The 27,287-nt window shown below is 43.6% G+C and overlaps 5 protein-coding genes across 6 annotated transcripts; 3 read left to right on the top strand and 2 right to left on the bottom strand.

Annotated features, from left to right (window-relative positions):
* Positions 1–1,160: 1,160 nt before the first annotated feature.
* mlx (MAX dimerization protein MLX) lies at positions 1,161–7,670 on the top strand. Of its 2 annotated transcripts, none has more exons than XM_042087484.1 (8): positions 1,161–1,282; positions 2,147–2,183; positions 2,527–2,616; positions 2,889–2,998; positions 3,922–4,024; positions 4,239–4,338; positions 4,916–5,117; positions 6,508–7,670. In XM_042087484.1, exons 1-8 carry the CDS (start codon positions 1,241–1,243, stop codon positions 6,562–6,564), a joined length of 741 nt encoding a protein of 246 aa, XP_041943418.1. In that variant the 5' UTR covers positions 1,161–1,240; the 3' UTR covers positions 6,565–7,670. The 2 variants fall into 2 exon arrangements, with proteins under 2 accessions (XP_041943418.1, XP_041943417.1); XM_042087483.1 differs by lacking the exon at positions 1,161–1,282 and adding an exon at positions 1,519–1,682.
* Positions 7,276–10,479, bottom strand: LOC121706042 (PSMC3 interacting protein). Its single transcript, XM_042087488.1, has 8 exons — positions 10,342–10,479; positions 9,929–10,029; positions 9,662–9,751; positions 9,401–9,512; positions 9,116–9,261; positions 8,893–8,946; positions 8,681–8,740; positions 7,276–7,952 (listed from the first exon to the last, which is right to left on the bottom strand). Exons 1-8 carry the CDS (start codon positions 10,361–10,363, stop codon positions 7,896–7,898), a joined length of 642 nt encoding a protein of 213 aa, XP_041943422.1. The 5' UTR covers positions 10,364–10,479; the 3' UTR covers positions 7,276–7,895.
* On the top strand, positions 10,467–13,266 carry adad1 (adenosine deaminase domain containing 1 (testis-specific)). The gene has a single exon (XM_042087468.1). It carries the CDS (start codon positions 10,541–10,543, stop codon positions 12,215–12,217), a length of 1,677 nt encoding a protein of 558 aa, XP_041943402.1. The 5' UTR covers positions 10,467–10,540; the 3' UTR covers positions 12,218–13,266.
* A 417-nt stretch (positions 13,267–13,683) lies between these two features.
* On the bottom strand, positions 13,684–27,287 carry retreg3 (reticulophagy regulator family member 3). Its single transcript, XM_042087471.1, has 9 exons — positions 26,396–27,287; positions 23,628–23,734; positions 23,135–23,165; positions 22,779–22,905; positions 22,429–22,513; positions 18,484–18,621; positions 17,774–17,853; positions 17,247–17,379; positions 13,684–17,071 (listed from the first exon to the last, which is right to left on the bottom strand). Exons 1-9 carry the CDS (start codon positions 26,641–26,643, stop codon positions 16,479–16,481), a joined length of 1,542 nt encoding a protein of 513 aa, XP_041943405.1. The 5' UTR covers positions 26,644–27,287; the 3' UTR covers positions 13,684–16,478.
* On the top strand, positions 20,284–22,373 carry LOC121706049 (fatty acid-binding protein 10-A, liver basic-like). Its single transcript, XM_042087495.1, has 4 exons — positions 20,284–20,717; positions 21,015–21,187; positions 21,550–21,639; positions 21,899–22,373. The coding sequence occupies exons 1-4, from the start codon at positions 20,651–20,653 to the stop codon at positions 21,947–21,949; spliced, it is 381 nt and encodes a 126-aa protein (XP_041943429.1). The 5' UTR covers positions 20,284–20,650; the 3' UTR covers positions 21,950–22,373.

The raw sequence follows: 27,287 nt of genomic DNA on the forward strand, positions 1-27,287 counted from the left end.
GCTATCATAAAAAAGTTGCATTGTTTGCATGATAAAATAAAGTAGCCTACCGGTAATCCCCAACAATGTAACTCTAATCTGATTACACATTTTTTATAGTAATCTGGGTTGATTATAGTTACTTGATTTTTGTAATGTGATTACGTAATCCAGATTACATGTAGTCCATTAGCCTACTACCCAACACTGCTTACGACTTCCTTCGCATCTCTGCTGTAATCCAGTTGAGAGTGGTATTTTCCCCAAATGTCCTAGCAAACTAATTTGTTTGTTTGACTAACTCACCTGGTTGTTTTGCTACTTTGTTTGGATAAAGCATTATTATGATCTCATGCAGGATGTCTACGTTTATTTTTACATAGCTAGATTGTAATGAAGCATACGATTAGTCACTTGGATATCATGGGCGTATTCAAAACAAGTTTATAAAACCCCCAATTACTTTTTCTCAATCAGGGGCTGTATAGAAAATCAACAAGTATGCCATTTAAACCTTAAACGGTTCAGTCTGCCCTACAAAGTTTGGGCTGGCTATGAATAATAATTTTCAAAATACGAAAGCCAATACGTTGCTTCCCAGATATTTTTTCAGGTTGTAATACTAAATACATATGAAGGGAAAGAAATGTGAAGACAAAGGATTTTAGAAATATTTTACAGGCCTTGGTTTTGGAACCCATTCATGACAAAATCATATGATGCAGCAACAACATCTGATTTGATAGAAGGAATGACACAATGTCAGTGGAGACACATGTCTCCACAATTCCCGCCAGTTTATGGTAGGCCACTGTTTAAAGGACTGTGGTGAATGAGAAGGTACCTCGAGAGGGTAGCCTAGGATAATTTCCATGGACGCACTAATTGTTCAGGTCTTGCAGGCCTCCCTTGAGCGCTCCTTGAGCTCACTCCAAGTTGATCTGAAGAGTGGCGGCCCTGACACATGTTTCTCGATTAACCACTAGCTTGAGTGAACCCAGATGAATCTGTTAGCAAATGTTAATTTGCTCTTTAGGTCCACATACAAATTTGCAAACAGGTTCGTCTGGGTTAGCCAAGGAGTAATTTTAGCCAAATCGTATTTTGTGTGTCGCACAAACAAAACAGTGGTTTTCCTATCTGGCCCAGTTGGTACGGAAGTTGGTACGGACTGAAGATCCGAGACTCGTCAGCAGAGGGCATCGTTTCTCCTTTAGTGGCTGTCAACATAGCATCCCGTGATGCCTTTAAGTGCAACAATATGACGGAACCAAGCGCGTCGCCTGAAGATCCCTGGAGCAAAGTAAGTGAAAGTTCTATTAATTTGGAAAAACTTTGTCGCTTCAAAAGTGCCAAAAAGAGGTAATGGTATACTGTTGCAGAAGTGGTACACCGATGTTTCTTGGAGGCTGATAACGGCATTGATGTTATTCATTTATGTTACGTTAGCGTAGACAGCTAGCTAACATTAGCTGATAGCTGATAACTTGTTAGCTAATTTCGGTAGCTAGCTAGCTTCTAGCATATATCTAGCTACCAAAAATCACTGGCATTTAAAGAGCAGCTTCAGATTCGAGCTTTCTGTTATAAATACGTTGTTGTGGTAGCTGCGTACACGATGTTGTGAAAGTGTAATGCTCTGATACTTTAACAGTATGCACGGACCATTTATAAATTACATAGAGCAAGACAGACAGTTGACAGTAAGTTAACGTTATTATCTGTCAGCAGCTTTCTTGTTGTTAAACATTTGGTAGCTAACATTAGCTGTTAATTGAGTTAGTCAGCTAAATAAGGTGGCTTCAGATAACAACATAGGTTCACATTTGCTTGCTGTGGTCTCGTCAGTTATTGTTCACATTCTCGATGATTAACTACGTCCCTATAAACAAACGAAATGTTTTGTACTTTGGGTAACGTTAATATTATGGCCTCAGTGACATCTATTAACATTAGACTTCCTTTTAAGCGCGGGGGGGGGGGGGGGGGGGGGGGGTAACGGTGACGGTGATGTGTTATTTGTATGATCTCGCTCTCTCACGCACACGCACAGAGAGCGAGAGAGAGATGCCAGCTTTTGTTATTCAGCCCATTGTGCTCAACCCACTTTTTAAGCTGGTTCTTCTCTTTTCTTCCATCGACACCTTCACTCGCCATGTCCAACCAGACTGACAGCACCTTCAGTGACGGCGGCTTTGAGCACAGTGAGTACACTGATGACAATAGAAAATAAATGCTGAAGATATGCCTTTCAGACAAAAAACAGACCTAAAGAACAATAACAATAATAAAATAAAAACAATAACAATAATACATATCTGTGAAGATCATTTACTGATGCTGAAGGGAAGTGAAGAAAAGTACTTTTATCAGTATGGGTCAAGTGGAGAAACCTCAACACATTATTTCAGCCTATTGGACTTTATCATCATCATCATCATCATTGTAGGCAGGTGTATTTGATGTGCTGAAAGTTAGTGATTGGAATCATAAGTACGTATGTTCTAACTTGACTGAGCTCTTCTGACTGATGTGTTCTACCAACAGGCTTCCTGGCAGACTGCGCGCGGAAAGGGGCAGGGGTTTCCAGGGCCAACAGCATTGGCTCCACAAGCGCCTCGTCTGTGCCCAACACAGGTGAGACTTCAGAAGTAAACTGCAAAGAAATGTGCTGAAATGCAGACGATACGTACTTTCAGTGATTGTGATGTTTAGTTTTCATTTTTACTGCTACCATTTGTTTAATTTGAATATAGAACTGTGAAATATTATAATTGTTTAATTATCACTGGTATGGTTTATCGGTAAGTAATGTTCTAGTATTGATCCTATAATAATTTGATGAGATGGTCTTTCAGTTACATTAATTACATTAACTGACTGCCTGAATGTCCTTGTTTTCCTGCTAGACGATGAAGACAGTGACTACAGACATGAGACGTCCTACAAGGACTCTTACAAAGTGAGACGGAGACAAGCCCACACGCAGGCTGAACAGAAACGGAGGGATGCCATAAGGGTGTGTGAGCGACAGAAACACTGTTTAGGGAAGAGAAATGGGTCACAATGTGAGAATGATAGATCCTAGGACTGTGCTTTAGAGGGTAGGGAGAGTGGGCGGAACAAAAGAAGAGAAACTAGGCCAGGGGTTGGATAAGACACAGTATACAGGTCCTGCTGCGTGGCCAATCATTTATCAAAGTTGCAGTCAGATCGGGTTGTAAAATACACTTAAGTTGTTCTTCAGTTGATCATTGATCACATTCATGATTACAGTTGCATCAGGTTAGAAGTGGTGTAATTTTGAAAATCTTATTACAACCTGAAAAATTATGCGCAATTAAACCATAAGTGTGATTGGCAGTAGGTCTATACTCATTGATGGTGATCAAATCATGACTCATTTGGATAAGTCAAAACAGATTTGGATGCAAAGTCAGAGCTTTAAGACGGGGGATCATATTAGCCAGCGGCAAGCGGCAGGTTTCCTATTGTTCTCTATGGTTCGGCAGCTGAACGGTGGCAACGCTGGCGTTGAACAAGCTGAGCATTGAACTTGGTTCAACTTTCAGAGCGTAACGTGAGCGTATTCAATTGACAACCCATTTTTGTTGCTTAGGAACGAGATAAAACTTATTATGGTCTGAGCGTTGCGTTACGTTTGCTGCTGGCTGATGTGATCCTCGCCAAAAGGTATTTTTAGAGCCAAGATTTTTCAAATTTGCCCATGTTTTAAAAAATCATTTTGGTTAAAGTATTGCTGGTATGAGCTTGTTTCTTTGAAAAGTTGTACGGTACGCCTAAGCGCCCTACTGATTGAGAGAGCAATTAGGCTTGGGGTTTGTTTTAGGTGAAAAGTAAACATCAGAAAGAAAAGAAAAGAAAGAAAAAAATCTGCCATCAGTCTGTATGAGCACAACTGACTTTCTGTGTGTGTGTCAGAAAGGGTATGATGATCTGCAGGCCATAGTGCCCACCTGCCAGCAGCAGTCGGAGTTTGCCATGGCCACACAGAAGATCAGCAAAGTTACCGTGCTGCAGAAGAGTGAGTCACGCCAAACTCTTCATGAAATCTCACTCATAAAGACACAAGCATATGCAAGCCATTGCAGTCTATTTAAATTCTTATGTTTCTAATGGCCTTTTACTATTCACAGTACTGCTTCAAGCATGAAGGTGCTTGAGGTGCTTGTCTGTGCCTACCTCAGCATTTGAGTGCCATCAATGCTGCATGTGTTGTGTTGTTTGGTTTTCTGCAGCCATAGACTACATTCAGTTCCTGCATAAAGAAAAGAAGAAGCAGGAGGATGAAGTGTCCACACTGAGGAAGGAAGTGATGGCCCTGAAGATTATGAAAACGTGAGTTCAGGAAAGGGGCAGGTGGGGTGGGGTAAGAGGAATAGTGAGGCTAGGGAAGGGCAACAGATGGATCAGAGAGGGGTGGGCCATTTGGGGAAGATTTTGACCCTTTCAACAAGGTAAACAAAAACAATGCTTGAACGTTCTATTTGGGCCCCAATCTACTTCCTCTGCATTAAGATAACATATGGAATGTTAAAAAGGAAGTCTTGTGGGGCCAACTATGATGCTGATAATGGAACTCTCTTGAAAGGGTCCATAGAATTGCGATATTGCAATTTCATTTGCGATATCATTTTTGAAAGTTTTTAGTTCAATATTCACCATGATGCATTTAGAACATGCCCACTTGTGACTGATACATCACCAGAGCCACCATTTGTTTGTGGAACAAAAGGAGGAGCTTCAGGGAAATTGGACAATTTGATGGTTTTTATATTATTATGATTGACAGACCGGAAAGGTCCATTCATTGGTTCCTAATTGTATTTGCCTAGGAGTATGACACTTCTGATTGGCAGCATGACTGTCTGTCACACAAGGAAGACACAAATAAAAACAAAACATTTTCATTTAGGAACTATGAGCACATAGTGAAGGCCCATCAGAACAACCCACAGCAGGGCAACGAGCAGGTGTCAGACCAGGTGAAGTTCAGCGTGTTCCAGAGCATCATGGACTCGCTGTTCCAGAGTTTCAGCGCCTCAGTGTCCTTCAGCAGCTTCGAGGAGCTGTCGGCCTGCGTCTTCAGGTGGATTGAGGAGCACTGCAAGCCCCAGGTAGGCTAACACATACACAGAGCAGGACTGTGTATGGTCGAACACCTAATCCAGCAGGTTGTGCAAGATGCTTACAACATGGTCACACATTTGATATTTAGGGCACACACAAACAAAAGATGATGTAAAATCTAGTCTGTATATCAAAGTGTCTGATGAACATATAAATACATATTAGTGCTGTGCATATGGGTTCCATTTACACATTTTATAATGACTATTTATACCTGAGTTTATGTACCTGGGGCCGTATTCAGAAAGAATTTTAAGGCTAAAAGTAGCTCCTAACTGGCGAATTTAGGAGCAATTCTTAAAAATAACGGGCGTGTCACTCCTAACTTTAGGACTCTAATTTTTTTTCACTAAAAGTAATTCACGAAGCATTTTAGACCTAAAAGTAGAACCTAAGTCTGGGACAGCTTAAAAGAAGTCGAGAGGACTCCTAACTCACTAAGACCTATTCACAAACCGCTTTTTGTGGCATTTCACATCGCGATGTTTTGAAATCCTATGCGGCTACAGGAGCTTCCAATCGCGAGGGAACAATTTTGCATTGTAGGCATAACACCACCAACAACAACCAAAACTAGGCTACTCATTGTCAACATGTAAATTAAATGTAATGTTTCATTGTGAATCAAATGAAAATGTTCTCCTCTTTGCAAACGTAGGAATGGTGACAGATTAATTTAATAATGTTGCAAAGATACTGCATCAATCCGTATGTTTCATTAGGCTATTTGTTTTGCCGTACTCTTTATTCATTTAGGCTAGGCCTTTTTATTCAGTTATTCATCATCTTCCATCATTGTGTAGCGCACGCATTCTCAGACCGCTCGCCTGTCACTCATCATTGTAAGGGAGGTGTTTGGAATCATTCCCGCGTTACAATCAGCCAATCAAGGTGGTCACTTCAGTCAAGCTCGTGCATGAGTAATGACGTCATCCATATCAACGAAGACTCACTCTTAGTTTAGGAGTTGTCATTTTTCCTTACTAAGAGTAGGTCTGAAGGCCTTGTGAATAACTTTAAGAGAAAACTTCTATCTAAAATCTTTTAGTGCGATTTAGGAGTACTCCTAGTGGTAAGATAAAAGGCTTTGTGAATACGGCCCCTGAGCCATCTCAACAAATGATGTGAAATTTGCAAAAATGTGTAAATGTCATAAACCTGGATTAATACTTCTTATAGGCAACATGGCCAAGTGTTCATGTGTTCAGGCTGTGACAGTCTGTCAGTGTCCCAGAATGAGTTGCAGCTGTAATGAATGCATTTATGTACTTGCAATCTGGTCTTTCCTCTTGTGAAAGTCATTGAGGTCATTGAGTTTGTGTTGCTGTCTTCAGTGGCATTTATGACCGTGGGAACTTCTCTCCTCTCTCGTGACAGACACTGAGGGAGTTTGTGGTGGAGATCCTGAGACGGCTCAATGCTCAGCTGTACTGATGGCCGCGGGTGGACACCGAAACAGTTCCCTGTCTGTCATTCATGCCGACATGGCACTCAGCAGGGAATATGCACAACACTCCCCTCTTACACACACAAACACACCCCTCTTACACACACAAACGCGTGCTCACACGCACACATCAACATACACACCCCTGTATTGGCTGTACTACATAGCTGTGGTGGTCATGGTGGCCGGCTGGTGCTGTGTTCTTGCTCCACACTCTCCCCAGCTTCTCTGGTTGGAATCAGCAGAGCCATTCTGCTTTTGAGCAAAAACCTGTTTAAGTAGCATTAATTACATCATTTTAAAACATGCGAGGGCTTTAGACCACCCTCTGTGTTAAGTTGGTTGGGGCTTTCGTTTTGGGGCTTGGTGTCCAGGAGATGGCCATATTCTCTTTCACTCTGGTCTTAGTGCCCCCTTGTGGTTGGTTTGGGGGCCCTGTGGAGTTTCTATGTTGTCACTCGACACAGTTCAGTGTTCACTGCTTCAGTGTTGTGTGTGATGCTGCTGCCACCGGTTTCTCTGTAGTTTGCTGTGTGTAAGATTTGTGTGTTGGTTATTCATGCAGCCGCAGATGTCTGACGTGTTCAGTGTAATCAAACAACCAACCGTACTTGTTTAAAAAAAAAAAAAAAATCACACTGAATGTCAAGAGATGGTGGAAACACGTTTTTCGCTTTCTGTATAAGTGGTTTTTAAAGGAGTCGCCTGAATATTGTTTCAGATTGTTCATTGTCGTTTGTTTTTGCTGTGTTTTAGTGTACCCATTATGTGTTACTCTCATATTGCTGAAGCACAGAGACACTCATTAATGAAATCATGTCATTTATGGTGACTTATTTCAACCAAAATAAATAAGATTGTAGAGAATGTTGCAGCACAATCCAAAAACCAACGGTAATCAGGAATTTTTATATTAAGAAATACAATGCCAAAATGTTAAAGGGAAATAATTTAATAGATACTAATCAATATTGGGTGCGTGTTGGAACCTTGTATACAACCTCTTGAAATTGTATGCTGATATTGACAAGAGCAGTTGAAATATTTTTGTATGAATACAGTTTGTAATTGGAAATAAACAATATTCACTGTTCCTGTCTCTACAACCATTTTCCTTTTTCATATCCGGCTGTTGGATGCCATGCGGTCTCTTGAACAGGAAAAGTTTAATCCTTACTTTAAACTTTAACTGGCCAAGTTTCCAGTTTGCCACTACATAAGGACTGCTGCACGTTACCTCTCACACAGACAGTGCAGTCAGTTGGTAGCATGTATCCATGGTGACCACCGAAGACAAACATTCAAAGACCCAATTTCATTAAATATCAGGTATGGTCACTTTGTGGTCTTCATCGGTTTCCACACCAACCTCCTCCTAAGAGACAAGGAGAGACCTTCAAGGTCAGTGTTCGACCTGCCAACCACCGATCAAAGAGAGCTCACTAGTGAATAGTATCCACTTATTACATTAAATATATTCATTTAGCAGACACTTTTATCCAAAGCGACTTAGAAAATGAGGAATAACATTCAGGCTACAATGCAGAGGGGACCATAGGTAGCAATTAATACAACATCAATGTATAACATTAGTATTACCAGAGGATGAGAGTGCAGAAGTTAAGTACAAGTCAAAGAGTGGTAGAAGAAGGAGGAGGGAAGTGCATGGTAAATGTGTTGGGTTGTAAGAAGTGTTGAGACAAAGTACCCTTGGAAGGATTCATTCATAATTCATAAAATAATTACATGTTTTACTGGCCCTTTGAAGTCCTGCCTGGTTTAAGTAAGTATAAGTATATATACTCTTTTGATCCCGTGAGGGAAATTTGGTCTCTGCATTTATCCCAATCCGTGAATTAGTGAAACACACTGCACACAGTGAGGTGAAGCACACACTAATCCCGGCGCAGTGAGCTGCCTGCAACAACAGCGGCGCTCGGGGAGCAGTGAGGGGTTAGGTGCCTTGCACTTCAGCCGTGGCCTACTGGTCGGGGTTCGAACCGGCAACAAGTCCGAAGCAGTAGGCCACGGCTGTTAATACGGTTTATACGGAGCGTTAAATTATTTCACTGACAACACATGACTGATTAGAGCCCATCTTACCATAAACTGTTTCTTGCTCTTTGGATAACCCTCCAAGATCGCACCCATCATGTCCTGTGTCTAACAGAGACAATAACATGGAGAATATAAGCACATCTCACATCGGCATCACTCAAATGTTTGCTGCACGTCTGAAACCCCAAACGTGTCTTGACAGTAGGCAATCAATATTATGCGAGTAGGAACATAGTGATGAGAAAACACAACATTACCAGCCTCTTCCTCTTCCTCCATTCCTTCACATAGAGATTCCTGACTTTGTGAATCTGCAGGAGTTTGCACACATCATTCAAAAGAATTAGACACTGGTATTCTTCATTATGTGTTCTAAACTGAGATTCCCTAAACCCTCTCATACTTGGTGCACCATGTAGATTAAGTTTATGTGCCAGAAGTATAAATGTAGTCATTGGGAGTGGTCTTCTGAAATCTGACCTTTTCTCGCTCCTCTGGTGAAACATGATTAGTTGCACACTTGATCTTCTGCAGGCGCTCACGGTATGACGCACACTCTGGCTTCAGCTCCTGGATCTCAGAGGCCATCTCCTCGGAGGTCAGGGAGCTGCTCAGCTCCCTCAGCTCTACGTGGTTGGAAATCATGAGCCCAGTCAACAATTCCTCATCCCTGTGTGTGTGAGTGTGTGTAGCTCAGCAGTATGTTGTGAGGGAATAGAAATACAGGAATATATATATTCCGAATGAACAAACAAACACACATACCAGACTCCAATTGCCTGCAGCACTGTGTGACTTCTTGCACCTGTGAGCTTAGCTCAGAGATGCGTGTGTCCATGGTCTTCAGATCAGTGTCACTCACGTCTGTAAACTGGGCCTGGAATTACACAACCAGCTGGATTGCATGTAATATAGAGATCGTATGTTTAACAAATATGCCATCAATCATACCAAAAAGTATAGCCTGTGAAAAAAATATTTAAAAAAAGTATAGCCTGTGGAAAAAAAAAAAACGGATGAGTTCACCTGGTCGGCAAAGTATATCTTCTGCTTGCCGTAAGTCTTCTCTCGAATCTTGCCATCCTGGGCCAGTTGCTCCATTGCCTTGACCACAGCCTGTAACGAGGGGTCAGCAACAGCTGTCATGGTGCAAACCGTTTTATGAATCAATTCATTGTCCTTATTCGTCCTTTTTTGGTTAGATAACTCCAGACGTGCCCCACCACTTCATGTGCTGCACTGCAGTTTTACTAAAATTATGTTTGCCGAGTCTGACCCATCACCACCACTTACCGTTTTACCAAAGCCGTGCTGCTTCTGTAGGTTCCCAAACACATCTTGAGCGCTGTATGGTCGATTCTGCTCATTCAGGTAAGTGAGGATGATGGCCACCGCTGCGAAAATCACACACACACACACACACACACACACACACACACACACAGGTTTCAGTTTTAATAGTAGTCTTGAAACACAGCTCTGGTAACATATAACAATATATTGTGTGAAGTGTCATTGAATTAGTCTGTTATAGGGCTTGCAGTAATGTACAAGCTAACGTTGACGTTTTTTTTTAGCTATTGTTGCTAGCTAATGTTTCTCCGATTAACAACATTGCTAAACTACATTGAACAAGCCTTAACTATTCAACGTGACGTGTGGACAATTACTATGTATTATCAAGAATTTGCCGTAGTTTCACAAACCCGCTGCATCTTTCTTGCTCATATCTGAAGTTCTTACTTCTCAGTTGCTTATAACTCTTTGCTTGTAGTGTTGTTTATCTTCTTCAAGTTTCGCGCGTCGTGGAGCATTGTGGGTATATACGTCATTCAAGACGTGGTAGAATAGAAAACCATCAAACTAAACTTCACACACTAGCTAGCGGCCTTGACCCTCGTCGAAATGAGTCGAAGTGGACCGAATCCTTTATCCAGGGCTTCAAGCTTTGCTAGTGTACTTCAAAAGAATGTTAATGGACAGACTGGACACAATATGCTCTCAAGTGTACCCCAAACCAATGTCACCTCTGAGGGGTTTTCACGAGACCGCTATCCTGCTAAGCCAAAAATTGGGGTTCCTGAGCTAGTAGCGAGATATAAAAGAGGACAAACAAATCCCATATCAGCATTGCACCAGTTGTCACAGGTGCTTGGCTTTCAGCTGGATTTGAAAGAAACAGTCACCACAGGTAATGTCACAACTCTCTATTTCGCATACTGTGCCGTGATTGATGATGTGGAATACAAGACGGGTATGGGAGTGAATAAGAAGGAGGCAAAGGCAAAAGCTGCTCAGCTTGCATTGCAGGACTTCATACCCATGTTAGAAAACCAAGGAGTACTCAATGGTGGTGTTGGAAGAGTACCAGGGCCTCCCCCCTTACCTGTGAAAGAACCTCAACCTGTCACTTCAGAGGCACATTCAGGGATGTTGGTCCATGAGAGGAAGAAGAATCCTTTGGAAGAGCACATTCGAAATGCTGTGAAGGAGTCCACCACAAAATTGCTGGACATGTGCCCTGAGTTTTCAGGTTGTGGGAGCACGGTGGCTGCATTTGTAGCCCAGTCATCTTCAGGCTATGAGGTGGTGGCCTTGGGAACTGGCAGTTACAACACAAAAGAAAGCATCACATCAAATGGGCGAATCCTGCATGATTCCCATGCAGTTGTAACAGCACGTCGATCTCTACTGAGGTATCTCTACAGGCACCTGCTGCTCTTCTACAGCAAAAATAGCCATCTGCAGGAGAAGTCGATTTTCCAACAAGATGAGAAGACCAAGTTGCTCAGCCTAAAGAGTGACGTCAAACTGCATCTGTACATGAACCAGCTTCCCAAAGGAGCCGCTCAAATCCCACCACACCTACGGCTGAATCCACTGTCAATGTCTGCGTGGGAAGTAAACAATCAGATCAGCCTACATGTGACCATTGAGGGGAAGGTCTTCTCTGTCTTCTCCTCCACAGTTGACCAGATCTCCTCTAAGGTGGTTAGTATGTCCACCACAGACAAGATCACCCAGTGGCAAGTTCTGGGCTTCCAAGGGTCTCTCCTTAGTCACTTCATGGAGCCAGTTTATGTCAGCAGCATTCTCATAGGGGATGAGGGTTGCAGCAACCCTCGGGGCATGGAGATTGCTGTGAACCAGCGTGTGGATGGCATTACCACGAAGCTGCCAATTTACTACTGTGTCCACCGACCTCATATCAGCCTGGTCGCCAACATCACATCCTCTGGTTGGCCCTCTGCTCAGCGTGCGCTCAGCATAAACTGGAGTCAAGGAGACGTCTCCCTGGAAGTGGTCAATGGTCTCGAGGGCAAAACCGTCGAGGAATCTCCTTTTAAGAGTGGCCCGGCTCTGGCCAGCCGTCTGTGCAAAGCCGCCATGTTGAGTCGCTTCAACTTGGTGGCTAAAGAGGCACAGAGAAATGACCTTGTTTGTGCTGCGTCCTACAGGGAGGCCAAGATGATGGCAAAACCTTATCAGGAGGCCAAGAGTGTCTTCAAGTCATACTTGGCTCAAAAGGGCTTTGGATCATGGGTGGAGAAACCTTCTGTCAGCGAGCACTTCAGCATGTGAGATCTCTACATTTCATGCAAAAAGCATTATGGTCCAAACATGTTTCTAGTTTACATTATTTTGTGTGAAGATCCACACAAAACAGGAACACTATAGAACCTACAGTAAGGCGTAGGAGAGGTTTGCTGTCGTTTTTCTCAGGGAAATACTTCTGAAACGCACTATGTATGTATTTTGTTCCGTTTTTGACGAGGTTTTGTTTAATTGAAATAACTGTTTTAGCACTGGTTTTCTTTGTACTTGATCATTTATTTGTTTGGGGCTTATATTCCCTGTTCATTCTGTTCTTTGCCATTTTCTATCCTAGTTTAATCACAGAATTTAAACAGTTCAGATCTAAAGTGCCCTTACTATTGACTGTGATGTTAACGTTTGCTGTAGGAAGAAATTGGGGGAAATGGTTTTCAAAATACTGTCTACAAGATGATGCAAATTTGTGTTGTTGTATTTTTGACTTGTAGTAAGTAATTGGCAGGAGGCCCAGCAAATTGTCTGAGCTCATCTAGGGTATCCTGTCAATGTTTTTTTTTTCTGTTGAAGGTTACTACAGATAGGTGTTGCTTCAAAAGCAATAGCAGCAACAAAAATATTTTCATTTCTTTCAATATTTATTTTTATATAACATTATATATATATATATATATATTTTTTATTTTTTTTTTGTTAAGAATCCTCTTGCATCTCGCTCTGATCTTGTGTCCTTTATCTGTTCCTGGTCTGGGCGATGTACCTTTAGTGTTCCTGTATTCCACGATTCATGTTCATCTGTGAAGTATTCCAAACATAGATTTCATCATTTGAGTGATGCAAAATGGCTTTTTGTAATCAGACAGTCTCTTTTGTTCTCAGTGTTAATGACCATGGGGACCTTAGATGGTCTTTTAAGTTGCTGTTTTTGGCATAAATGGCAAAAATAAATACGCTCCTCATAGGTTATGAGGGTCTGACGTACATTTTGTGTTTGCACTGTTACTCCTTTGATTAACCTGAAAATAAATTGTCTGCTTGGTTGACTGCAAAAAATAAAGTCCATACAGGCTTTCTTTGAACATGTTTCCACTATGCTGCCCTACTCAATTAATTTATCATTCCTTACAAGCTCTATAGAATATTATTAATAGTACAGAGACTTTTCTATTGTTGAGCCAAAATTCAACATGTAACTTAAGTCATGTTTGCTATTGTGTTTGTCGTTTGAATACAACGCCAATGGGCTTTCAATAACATGCAGATAGGGCTGACTGTTTCCCAGAGCTTTCTTAGCATCTTTTTTCTTCTGGGGGTTTTAGGCATTTCATGCAAGAACACAAAATGCAAGCATGCAGGAAAATACAGAAATGCTAGCCAACCCCTTTTATAAAGCCTTCAAAATGCCATAATTCCTGGGCCTACTGTATCTTTCATTTAGATCTAACTAATGTTTGAGAAATTGCATAGTGGCAATAGAAATAATTTTCATCCAGAAATACTTTTAATCAGAAATTCTTTAATGTACTTGCACATCAAAACATATCAAAACCCAGAGGGAAAGAGAGGGACATGTATTTACTGATACACGTTTACAGAAATATACACTCATGCCAGAGAATGGTTCTTCGTCAAAGTACTAAAACTCCTTACTAGGGTTCCACAGGGGGGTCAACCAAGCAGGACTAGCATTATGTATCTGTCCATCACAGGACAGACCTCAATTCAGTTTCGACTGCACACTCTGACAGGCTCTCCTGGGATGAGGATCTTCAGCGGCACAAACTATATATATTATACTGGATTTATCACAAACATTACTTTATAATTACAACACTGCACAAATAAAAATAGACCTTTTTAAAGTATAAACCAGCCTTCTTTTGTCCCATCTCTGAGCAGTATTCCACCTGCGTGTAGCCTAATGTCTCGGGTTCAATGTACATACACCAGTTATTTTCATCCTTCATTAAACAACTTCTTTTAGAAGGGCTTTTCACTCACTTGAACTATACAGAACATTTGCAGCAATGTCACCTTTCAGCTCAATGTCTATCATATTGTCCTGCATATGGTCAGTCTAGGGGGTGAATGGTGGGGGGGGTTGGTGGAGGCAGGCGGTGTGGCTCACTTTTGCTGAAAATGTACATTTAAATAACTACATTTTATTTTACAATTTAGATAAAGGTTATTTTGCTGGGATGTTATGTAATTATTAAACCACCCTGTCTAGTAAAAGTATATGTGCAGAAAGAGTGATAAATCTGATATTGCATCCTGGCAGTTCACAGTTGCCATGGAAACGATACAGGGATGGGATTTCGAGCCCCCAAGTCTTAATGGAACGGCACTGAGCTTCAACAGGGGAGTGGCCATAGACCACCATGAAATAAACACAGCTAATAATGAGTAAACAGCATTGACTCACCATCATCTGTGTTCACATCACCTACATTACATACATCACATCAGAAATGTCTAAAATGAGCTTAACGAGGGGGTTGACGTTGAAGTTGGAGCAAACTGTAGCTAAAACAGACACAGGAACTGGGAGAAGATGGAGCAGAAACAGTGTGAAAGAGAATTAAAAGGGAGAAAGAAAAAAAAACAATCAAGAAAATGGATTGACAAACTAACTTGCAAATACTAAATACCCAAGAACAGATGTGTTCTGTGATGCTTTAGAAAAGTAAACAGCAGCACATGAATGTCATTCTTGGTCAGCTAGACTTGAGGGTTCTCAGATGTAGGATATGAACAGGTCAGCCTGTTGGGTTTTCTGGACATTTGGCAAGACCTTCAGAAATACAGCAGACGGCAGGCAAGCCAGCACTAAGACCATGCAGAGGCCTTGGAAAACAATCCTCATGCTTACAGTGAAGCTCTATGGTCATTTGTGCCTGAGGTAAACACTGCAGCAACAAGTTCTCACTGCAGTGTGTGTGTGTGTGTGTATGTGAAAAAGGGGGGTGGGGGGTGCTTTCAGCAGTTGGAAAGGGAGAGAGCGTGAGCGTGTGTGTGTGAGCGAGATGGTTATGGATGCTTTCAGCAGTTGAAGAGAGAGCAAGTGTGTATGTGTGTGTGAGAGAGAGAGTTAGAGAAAAGGGTATGGGTACCTTCAGCCCTTCGGCCTCTCTGGCACCGACAAATGAAGGCAGCAAATGCACTAGTGCAGTACCAACCAACAAGCAACACACAACGGCAGGGGGCATGGGGCTCACCTGAAAGAGTGGCTGAGCTCTTGGCAATGATTGCCAAGCCTACAGTTCAGAAGTCATTCATAATATGAAAGTCACACTTTATGTGTGAAACTCCATATCCTTTCTTTTCAAAAAGCTTCATAATTAGATACTTGTCAACACCCTTAAGAGAGCCCACTGAGCCACAGGGAGCGCACAGACTTATAAATATGTCGCTTGTATATGGCGGGTCACTTTGGATTTACTGTAAGTGTGAAATAAACAAGAGGATGATTCAACTTTACAGGAATCATTACAGCCTGGCTTTGGCTGCTGGGTAACAGCCTCGCAACAGGCAGTGTCTCCAGAACACAAATTCCCATGTTGCATCTGCAGTGACATCATCGTGCTGCTCCCATCTCCTTGCTGCGCTGGAAACTACAGCCCCATTGGTCCTGCGTTAGAGCCCTACTGGTCAGCGTGTGGACACAGAGGCCAGTCTTTGGGGTTTTACCGACTGGGTTCCCACGGTCAAGAGATCCCTGCAGCTTACATGTATACTGGGACAAAGGGAGCTGGTCAGTTGTGCTGGTTTGAGTAAGATTTCTGGTTTTCTATCTTTAGTCTTTTGATGGTTTCTGTTTTAAACATATGTTGTCTGATTAAGATTTTTTTTAAAAATATTTATTAATTTATTTCCTGTGTTCTATTGCTCTGCCTACAAAACAAGATATAGGAGGGATAGACCCTGGTAGGGAACAGGAAGTCCAAATGGAGGAAACTGAAGAGATGAGAAATACTTCACAGTGATAACTCTAGAGGCGGTCAGAGAAGGACTCATGACTGCTGGGACCTAGAAATCAAAGTCAAACACACTGACAGTGCAGTAGACACAAACACATGTGCGCACGCAGGCAGGCACACACACACACATACACACACTCTCTCTCTCTTCCAGTCTTTCACATGATCTAACACAATTGTGCAATTACACACAGAATTGCCAGCCGTTGTCATATCAGCATTCAGACTCAAACCAACACATAGACACACACACACACACACACACGTATCCACTTTAGAGATAGGTAGCGGAGATGGGTGGCCCCCTGGCTTTACTGAGGCTTCCCCAGCAGGTTGGACAGGAATCCAGCGTTGTTGCCCCCCGACCCTCCTCTGGCCCCGTCCGGCCCCAGCGGATCCATCTGGCTCAGCTCGGACTGGTCCAGCATCTCAAAGTCCTCCCCGTCCAGGTCCGTGTCCAGTTCCGAGCTGGACTGGTGCCTGTAGCTCCTGTGGTGGGTCCCCTGGGCTGCGGGGTCTCTGCCGCTGCGCCTGGACGAAGCAGCCTGACGGTGCTGCTGTGGCTGGGCCTGGGCCTGCATGTGGGCCTGGACCTGGCTGGCCAGGGCAGCCTGCAGCAGGCTGGAGGTGATGGTGCCGGCCAGCTGGCCCGAGATCTGGGTGGAGGCCTGCTGCAGCGCACTGAGGCACAGCTGGGCGCCCTCCAGCTCCTCCTCCTCCTGGTCCGAGTCCAGGTCCAGCAGGGCCGAGCCCCGGTGGCCCGACAGGCCCATCGAGCTCAGACTGGGCAGCCCTATGCTGGGGTCATCGTCGTCCTCCATGAGGGTGGCGTCCGGGTTGATGGAGGGGAAGTCCGGCAGGTCGCAGGCGAACGACTCCTCGGCGTCGCTGTGTCGATCCAGGTCTTAAAATGGACAATCACAAACAGTACAATCAACACAAGGAGGATCACATGACAGGATTAAACAGCTTATATTAAAGAAGGTAAGCGCAAGAGAGACAAAAACACAAATATCTTATATAACAGAACGGGCATTTGAGGAAAGACTACATTTCCCATGATGCTCATGAAGCCTGACCTTCAGAGCCCTCTGTGAGAGGGGTTTGACCCCTGGAAAGGTTGAAGGTGCCGTTTTCTGTGTATGAGACCTCAGCATCTGAGTGCTCCGAGTCGGTGAGAGCTAGTTCCTTAGCAACCACAGCATCATCAAACTAAAAAGAGAAAGTCAGAATTAACATCATGTTTCAAATCAAAATACTCTAGCGTGACTGCTGACAACAACTTGTGATGGGAGATTATGGTTTTGCTTTCTCAGTTATCCACAGTTCCTAACCAAGCCATCATATTCAGACTATGCCCACTTCAGGCATGTCAAAACAGACTTGATCCAGCAGACTAACACTTCCAACAAGGGCCTGATTAAATTTACAGCATAATGGCTACATGAGATCTAATGGATTACAAAATATCCAGTGGCTTTATTTGATGTCCTAAGGACTTCAAGGAGTATGATTATATGTGATCCAAGGGATTTTCCCAGCAGTATGGTTGTAGTCTGTGTGGATTTGGCGAGTGATGTGGTTATATATAGACTGGGGGATTTACCGTGGGACAGAAAGCCGCCAGCTCCTCCTCACTGTCGTCAGCATCGGTAGAAGCTGCACCACGGATGGGCTGGCGCAAGACTGAAATGCAAGGGTCAACAGTTAATCAGTTAAACTGAGACAGTGCACTGCAGTCCTACAGATGCTTAAACACTACTACTGGAGAGACAGTTCATATGCCCAAGTACAACAGCTAGTAAGACATATGCTCAGGTGCATAGTTACTTTCTCTGTGTTAATTATACCATTAAGCAGGTCTTATTCCTCATTATGCATTAACTACAATGATGGATATACCCATGCAGCATTTTGGTTTTATTAAAATCTTTGGCTCAGCAGCAACGCTGGGGTGTTGACGTTGGACTGGAACTGGTAGTGCTAATTGGGCTGCACAATTAATCCTTTTTTTTTTTTGTATCAAATCACAGTTTGAACTAATGCAATCAGCTAATTGCAAAGGCCACAATTAATTATGCAGCTTGCAACTCTGTCCCAATGGTTAATCTTATCACATCTATGTCTTCATTCAGGTCATCCTTCTTGCGCTTTGACGGTCACCTTACAGGAGTGCTGTGCTGTTCGTGCACTAGGCATGCTCACCAATCAAAGGGTGCCCAACTTAAAGTGGAATTTGGAATATTGAACTGAAGCTGGACTATGAAAATGTATATTGTAAATCAAATTGCAATTTTAATATCGGTCAGTACTTACACTGGTTGTCGAGGGGCTTGGACATCATGTAGCCTGCGGGACTGAAGTCCAGCCACTGCAGGGCCGGCTCCAGCCTCACACACACACGCTGCCACAGGCGGTGGTACACAGCCAGCGGACACAGCAGCACTGACAGCACTACAGGGGTGGAGGAAAAAGGAACATTAGTATTGTTATTTCACTCTTCAGCTCACATAAATGACCATTAAGAAATCAAGAACTAGATGTACTGCAGAGCGGTACAAAATATGACCGCCGCCCAGTCCAGCACATTTTTTCCACAAAAATAAATCACACTGAAAGGCCTATATGATTCTAACTGTCTCACTAAATTGCATTATCCACACTCAATTCTCACTGGTATCTGCTAGACAACAAGTACCAAAACATGATTAGTTAATGGATTTCACATGTAAAATTAATTTTATACAACCCCACCCCCATCTTGCCTGTTCATAATTCTGAGAAATTTTTGAATTGTGTGCATGTGTGTGTGTACACGTTTATGTTTATGTGTGTGGGTGTGTGTGTGTGCGTGCTTGTGTGTTTGCCTGCGTATGTGTTTGTGCATGTGTGCATGCATGCGTACATATGTCTACTGTGTGAGTATGTGTCATACGTATGATTACTGTGAATGTATGTGTGTGCGTGTGTATCTGTTTATGCACATGTGTGCACATGGAATGGGTTAACATGACCCCTGGAGGCAAACATACGGAAAAAATTGGTCATCCTAGGCCCTACGGTTCTCAAGATATTCACAGAAAACTGTGCCTGCCCTACCCTCCTTTCGGGGGGTCCAGTACAGCGGGGGGGGCTACAGATCAAAACGAAAAACGATGGTTCCATGCTATCCATGTGGGGTTACATGCCCACCAAGTTTCGTGTACCCCGGTCTTTCAGTGTCCCGGGAATCCTTGTTGGTGTACGGTCACTAAATGTACACATAAATTATTTTAAGGTAATGTAAGGCCCCCCATGAACGAAAGTTCACAAAACTTGGCATATATTCGGAGGGTGTCATAATGATCCTACACTTTCAATTTCGTGCAGTTTTGACCATGTCAGCAAGAGATATTGTGATGAAAACACCTAATTTTTTGCTTTTTGATTTTTAACTAGGTGGCGCTATACATGAAATAAGTGGTAATGGGATGGGTTGACATGCCCCCTTAAGACCAACATACAAAAAAAAGGTGGACCTCCTAGGCACTACGGTTCTCGAGATATTCACAGAAAACTGTCTCCGGCCACCTACAGGCCAGTTGGTGTATAGTAACATAAATTAATTTATTGTGTGGCCCCCCATGAACGGAATTCCACGAAACTTGGCGTGCATTCAGAGGGTGTCATAATGATCCTACACTTCCAATTTCGTGCAGTTTTGACTATGTTAGGTCACAGATACCTGCGATTACAACACCTCATTTTTACTTTTTCGTGTTTAACTAGGTGGTGCTATACATGAAATGAGTGGTTATGGAATGGGTGGCCCCTTGAGATCAACATACCAAAAAAAAATGGTCCTCCTAAACCTTACGGTTCTCAAGATATTCACAGAAAACTGTGTCTGCCCTACCCTCCTTTCGGGGGGGGGGCTACAGATCAAAACGAAAAACGATGGTTCCATGCTATCCATATGGGGTTACATGCCCACCAAGTTTCGTCTACCCTGGTCTTTCAGTGTCCCGGGAATCCTTGACGGAAATTTGGACATGCGAAAAAGAAAAAAAAAAAAAAAAAAAGAAAAAATCTGACTAAACCTCCGCTTCGCTGCGTGGCGGTCATAATAACCGCAGTATGTGTATTTATGTACTACCGACACAAAAAAAAGAGAAAAAAAAAGAGCTATTTTATACCCCACTAATTCATTCTTGCTTGGAGCAAAACTGAAACACATTATATTGCTACTGTTAGTAAGCCGTCACATTGCTAGGAGTTTAGTTACTGTATCCTCCACAGGGATTTCACACCAAAAAACAAGAGGGACAACAAGTCCCAGTCATGGATACCACACCATCTCCAGCCTAACTAATACCCGTAGCCTCTCAGTCAGCACAAACATCCAGTCAGTGCTCTAGTCCCACGGATCCTGTTGGCTAGACCTGGTACCCACTTCTACCTCAGTTTCTGAGACTTTACTAAGGTGCTGAGGAAACCGAAGCAGATGGCCTTCAACGGAGCGTGGCAAATGTACTCCCAGGAGAACCACGAAGAGTTCTTCAAAGTCTTGTGTGAGTATATCTATTTCATGACTTCACTGCAATTTAGTCATTAGTATTTGATGGTTGTCTGAATGCTGCCTATTAGCTTCCTGTTTCACTAAGGCTTCCTATAAATTTCTTACTTCAAAACAGTTTGACTGAATTGTATACAGATGCATCAAGATGCAACATTAGTTGTTTTCAGAGTTCAGCTTCTCTGATCTCATGATCCACCAGAGGATTACTACAATGTTATAATCCTACTCATTTTGTGCATGTCTCTGTCTCTGTGTGTGTGTGTGTGTGTGTGTTTCATGCATTTCCCAGCTGTGTCAGACACGCTCATTCGCATCATGCGGGACGTGAAGCCGGTGACGGAGATCAAGCAGAATGGCGAGGACTTTGTAGTGACTGTTAAGACGCCGCTGCGCTCCACCACCAACTCCTTCACACTGGGCCGTGAGAGCATCATCAACACCCTGGACGGCAAGAAGCTTAAGGTGGGTGTCAACACTATGCCGTGCCCACTCTCATAAAGCAACCCCTCCCCGAGCATAACACGGTGTATGCTAAAATACAGGTAGTACATTTCTAGATAGAAATGCAAATGTAACTTGAGACTTAAACTATGAGGTGACATTCTGCCACAAATGCGCTCACTGGTTAGTCTATTCATGGGTTTCATCAGGTCCCTTTCCACAGGTGTATAAAATCAAGCACCATGATTATGAATGCAGACTGCATGGGGCTTAATTAATACACCTGTGTAAAGGGACCAGATGAAACCCATGAATACTGTTTGTGTGCGCTCATAGAGAAGGCAGAGCTTTTGATCTTATTGATTGCTGTCTGCTGTGAGCAGTGCATGGTGCGCCTGGAGGATGGAAAGCTGATCTGCACCACGGAGAAGTTCACCCATGTGCGCGAGGTCCAAGGGGAGGAGATGGTGGAGGTCAGTGGCCTTTCTCAGCTACGTTCAAGTTGAAACTGCACTGTGTAACGTTATACTCCGCTAGAGATTTTGAGAGACGACGTTCTGACTGGTATATGAGGTTGGCTTTTATTAGCAGTGGTCCACTGCCATTAAGTGATGTCTTTGTAATGTCTTTGTAATGGCTTTATGTATGAACAGAATAGATGGTCAACCTGCTGCTCATGTTCTAACATGCTATTGTGTACTTTTGTTTCCCATGGCAACGCTGGGCTCTCAGACGATGACAGCTGGCTCTACATCCCTAATTAAACGAAGCAAGAAAATCTGAGCTATACTCAACGAATATATAAACTATATTTGAAAGCCTTCATATATTTTTCCTTAAAAATGTCCTGTCCTGTCAACCATTTATATTTTGTAAGTGTACCCTTCTAAATATGACTTTATTTAATGGTTAATAAATTCAATAAATTCTATTGCATCGATCAAGTGCTTTGCCCTTAGACATGATTTTTATAGAAAAAGCAAAAGCAGCAACCAAAATCATACCCAATCAATTCCTGAATTCCAAAATTCCAAAGTCATACCCAATCTCCTCATTACAACTGGACATAAAACAGACGGAGAAAGGACAGATTGTGACAGATCCTATATTATGTCCTCTTGTATAACAGCAGCTTCAGCTCCAAGTGATACTTATCAAGATAATCAAGTGACCATGGAGATCAAGTAATATCATGGATTGTTTGTGTGCTGTTGCATGACTCAGCTGTTGCGGCTTGCTGCCTGCAAGATGTTTGCACATACCTGCTGAGTAAGAAAGCAACAGTCCAGGAATATAGCGCCCCACCATGGCCAAGAAGGTGAAAACTCCACAGGTCAGCACACAGAACTAGTGCAAAACAAAGAGAAGAGCTGCATGTATGGATGATCTGCTAGCTGTTAACAAGAACTCTGATGGGTTAAGTGTGTAACTGAATAGTTCAGTTGGGTGTGTATGTGTACTTGCGTGCCATGACATGACATGACGGGACAGATGGGTGTATTGATCATGTGTTCAGGGAAAGCTCGGCCTCCTCAGTGTGCGTGTGCATGTGTGCTTCTGAATGGGTGCCAGTGTGTGTGTGTGTGTGTGTGTGTGTGCCCCCCTGGCTCACCTTGCCAGGGCTGCGGCGCTTGAAGTTGACCAGGCCGGCAGAGCAGGACACGCAGGCCACCCACAGCTCGGCCATGTGCTGGCACAGCTCCGGCACGCTCAGAGTGCCCGGCTGCACCACGCCCCAGCTACACGCCCCCAGGGAGCAGCATTAGTGACCTCACCACAATAACACAGCCTTGACAATAACTCTACACATCAACCAATCAGAATCACATTTAATAATAATAATAATAATAATAATAAGCTTTATGTATAGCACTTTTCATACACAGAATGCAGCTCAAAGTGCTTTACATTTGGAGCATGTAACGCAATATATACATAACACAATTTATACACAGCATCATACCGTACCTTTCACTTTCGCTCTCGTCCAGTCTTTTGACTGTAAGGAGAAATAAGAGACACACAGATGACAGAGTGAGGCTGGGGAGTCGGCAGTCTTCACAGCAGGGATGTGATACAATTTAGATTTCCCAGGGAGAGGGGAGAGCAGAGAGGTGACAGCTGTGCACACAAGGCAAGCGTGCGCACGTACACACACACACACACACACACAGACACACACAGACATCAAAGGTGACTACGCGGAAGCATCCCCTGGCAGGATTGAGTTAAAGGTCAGGATTGTGGTAATTGTTTGAGAGGAAGAGTGATTAAGTGGAGAGAGGGTAATTAATGTCAGTGGCACTGGTAGGTACACATAGCACAGCGGTGAATGGAGAGGAGTGTAGTGGACTTCTACCCAAGAGAGAGCAAGGGAGAGGAGAGTGATAGATGGATGAAAAGAGAGAATGAGAAACGAAGAGAAGGCTGGGACAGGGGGGGGGGGGGGGGGTGAGCTCACCTCTGATTTCTGGCCAGATCTTATTCCTCCATGTGTCCACACAGACTGTCAGAGCTAAGCCCACACACAACAGAAACAGAAGTCGCAGAGAGGAAAGGGCAAAGAACCTGAGAAAGAGACAGAGACACGCAAATCAGGCTTGATTGTACATATAAGGTTACAAGTGTGTGTGTGTGTGTGTGTGTGGGTGTGTGTGTGTTGGTGTGTGTGTGTGGGTGTGTGTGTGGGTGTGTGTGTGTGGGTGTGTGTGTGTGTGGGGGTGTGTGTGTGTGTGTGGGTGTGCTTGGCTGAGAGAAAAAAAGAAAGAAAGAAAAACAGTCCACAACAGCTGCTGCTCCCACTCCAAGTGATGAGGTTTACAAGCCTTTTAATTGTGTGTGTCTGACAGGCCTGTACGGAGTGTCTCCCGCTCGTTATAAAGGAGGAGCTTTATGGGTGCCTGTGTGTGTTTGCATGTTTGTTCTGTGTGATGATGTGTGATGGTACAAAGGTAAGCTGCATTTGCATCTACGCACAGTGTACATTATCATTTGAGCACACTTGTGAAAACAGCAAGCGAGTCCCTGGTATGTTTTTTTCCAAAGGCAGGCCGACCGCATTTTGTATGACCTGCAGTGAGGCAGCACTAACTCGGGTCAGCTCAAGCTGCATCGTCTACAGCTGACTGCCCTATCTCAGCACTATAGGCACAGATCTCTGATCAGTCATAGCCCCTCTACTGCGGACAGACAGACACCAGCAGTCGGCAGGATGGTCTTACACTGTTGTTGATCATGTGATAGGTCTACAGTACACAGGATAGGATACTGTGCCAAGTACTAATACTTTTTTGTTTGTCTGTCTGATGTTGACTTTCTGGTGTTCTGTGTCTGTTGACGTTTTTGTAACGACTGAAATCTGATGAATACCAATGCCCACCAGGACCTCTCATAAACAAAGCTGTGGGTCAATACAAACTGGTTTCTGAATGTAGCCATGATCTGCATAGCAAGTGAGCTGAGGGCTCTGGATCCCATCCAGAAAGGGGATCACTACTCTAAATCTACCTTGGCCAGTCCACTTTTTCACTGATTAGCCTACAAACCAACGTTGAACAATCTATCCATTTGTTTCAAGGGAGAATTATAGGGTTACATTTGCAATTTGTGTCCAACATGCTAAACCCACTTCAGATTAAGTGGCTGTAAGTAGTCCTCTCCTCACTGTGCCATGTCTGCTCAGCCTTTAGAGGTGAGTATCTACCCACAATAGTCATCTGCCCGCAGGGTTCTGGGTCAACCCAGGCCCCTTGCTGCCCTGCTGGGAGGACACCTCTTCCCCTGGGTGAACTGGAGCAGAGGGCACCGCAAAGAGGCGAGGAGGAAGAGGGACGAAGAGGGACGAAAGAGCTGTGACAGCGGAGGGAGGACAGCAGGGCTAATCCAATAAAGCCGCATGCCTGACTTCACACCCCTCCCTCCCTTCTGTTTTTCCTCCTCTGCGCCTCTCTCTCTCTTCCATCCTGTGTCCACTCTACTTTGCCTCTCATTATCCTTACAGTCGTGGCTAAGTCTACCCCCCCCACCTCTCTCTCTCTCTCTCTCTCTGTCCCCCCACCCACTGCTTCCCCTTATCACTCTCCCTCACTCTTCCTTGAAGCTGCATATTCTGCTATCAGCGTGTACATGTGCGCATTAGAACAGAACCAGGTCAGCCCAAAAACTAAGGCAAACACAACAAAACAGATTTAACAGATTAAAGCTTTACTCAGTGTCCACAGCTCCCCAACAGAAATAACTGCCACCAAAAGAAACATGATAAAGCACATTCTTCTGAAGATTTGGGGGGGTATTATCCTGAGGCCTTAGGCCTTCAGAATGTCCACAAGGTGCAGTTAACACATTTGAGAAAGCTTCTAGACCAATAACATGAGATGTTGTTCTTAAGTAGGCTCACTAAAAAGCAGATGTCCATGATCCCCAGTATCACTGTGCATTTCTTGTTATTTACCCCAGTTTAAGTTGAATTTGGTTGCCTTTTTAAAAGTCTAAAGTAGAAACAAATATAAACGAATGGTATTTCAATTATAAACACAAATCCACCTTTAAGTCTACCCTAGTCCTGCAATCACAACTTCTTAGGTCCTGCAACATCTTGAGTCTGAAAAACCCTTCAGGACCAAGGCCAGAGGCCACATGTCCCAGGTCAGTTTGATCTCTATTGAAGTCATAAGGCCATCCACAAGTCAACAGCTGGTATGAACAACAGCTGACACTTGAATGGCCTGTACTTCTGCCTGGCACAACATTCTGGTCCATGGGCTAATGAGCGTCTATATTATTTGGTCACGCGGGTTCCCGCAGAGGAGCTGATAAACACGACCTTTGTCCATGTGTTCAGCCCCAAGCAAAAACGACCCGAGAGCAGTTTTCACTTCATTAAAGGTTCAACAACAATCCCTGGCAGAAAAGTACATGGAAGAACAATAGAACTAGTCAATGAAAGACCAAATGGCTCGCACCTGTTTCTTGACAGCCTAACCTTTTACACTCATACGCGTGTGTGTACAGTGGATCACAAAATGCAACAAGACCATGCAGTGAAAGTAAATAACGGCAACTCATGTATAACACCTCAGTAACTACGAAAATGTCCCATCACAAACTCCAAGCCATGCTACTATTTTATAAACCTTCATGGGGGTTATTTGGCTAAGCAAGCTAACTTCAACACTTTAACATAGTCACGCTAGCTGATGGTACTGGCCTTACTTTGTACAGAGGACTTACCAGAACAACACATTGACCAAAATGAAGAGCAGCACGCTGTGAATCGGTTTTTCCCACACCAGTACTGCCTGGAGGTAGGTCACCAGTCGTTCGTATGGTCCTAACTTCTCTTGAAGGGAAGCCTTCACAGCACGAACCTGGGCTTCTCTCTCGCTGGAGCATGGTCGACTTCGCATGCCTACAGTTGAGCCTTGCTTTGTTGAGCCGTCGAATCCTTTGGTCACATCTGTTCCCGACGTGTGCGCCATAACAACGTATATATCTTATATAAAGTGACAAGAAAGTGAGTACGAATTGACACTTTCTTTGTCCAACACGATATTAAAACCAACACAAAATAAACGCACTAGCTACCTGAAACTGAGCTTGCCTTTGCTGCGTTGTTCTTCCAGCAAAGCTAGTTCTGGAAGCTAGCTAACGATAGCTTGCAAGTTTATCAAACGACAGCTCTAGGTAGAACTCGTGGGCCAAACGGGTTGGCACTACATGTAAAAACACCCAGCATGGTTACAAAAACAGTAAACAGCCGCGAATGCCAAATGTTTACTGTTGAACAAAACGATTCCGAATGTATGTTTATCTTCCGTGTAAGAACCGCTAATGCTAGTTAGCCTCAGTGGTTAGGATTAATATCGGATCACGAAAATACCTCTAACCACGGGACCCTATACACTGCTGTTGAAGTGAATAGGCGCTCCACTTATCGTGCAAACGGTAAGTTCCACTCCAAAATGCCTCTATATATAGCCATGCAGCCAAGCGCTTCAAATATTGCGTAACCCCAAGCACCTTTGCTTATTTTCTTACTCAAATTCTCAAATTCTGTACAAATCCTGACGGACGCCTGTCTCCTGCGTGAGCAGAGATCAGCCAATCAGAGAAGCCCGTTCTT

Source organism: Alosa sapidissima, chromosome 3 (genome assembly GCF_018492685.1).
Source record: "Alosa sapidissima isolate fAloSap1 chromosome 3, fAloSap1.pri, whole genome shotgun sequence".
NCBI classification, from domain to species: Eukaryota; Metazoa; Chordata; class Actinopteri; order Clupeiformes; family Clupeidae; genus Alosa; species Alosa sapidissima.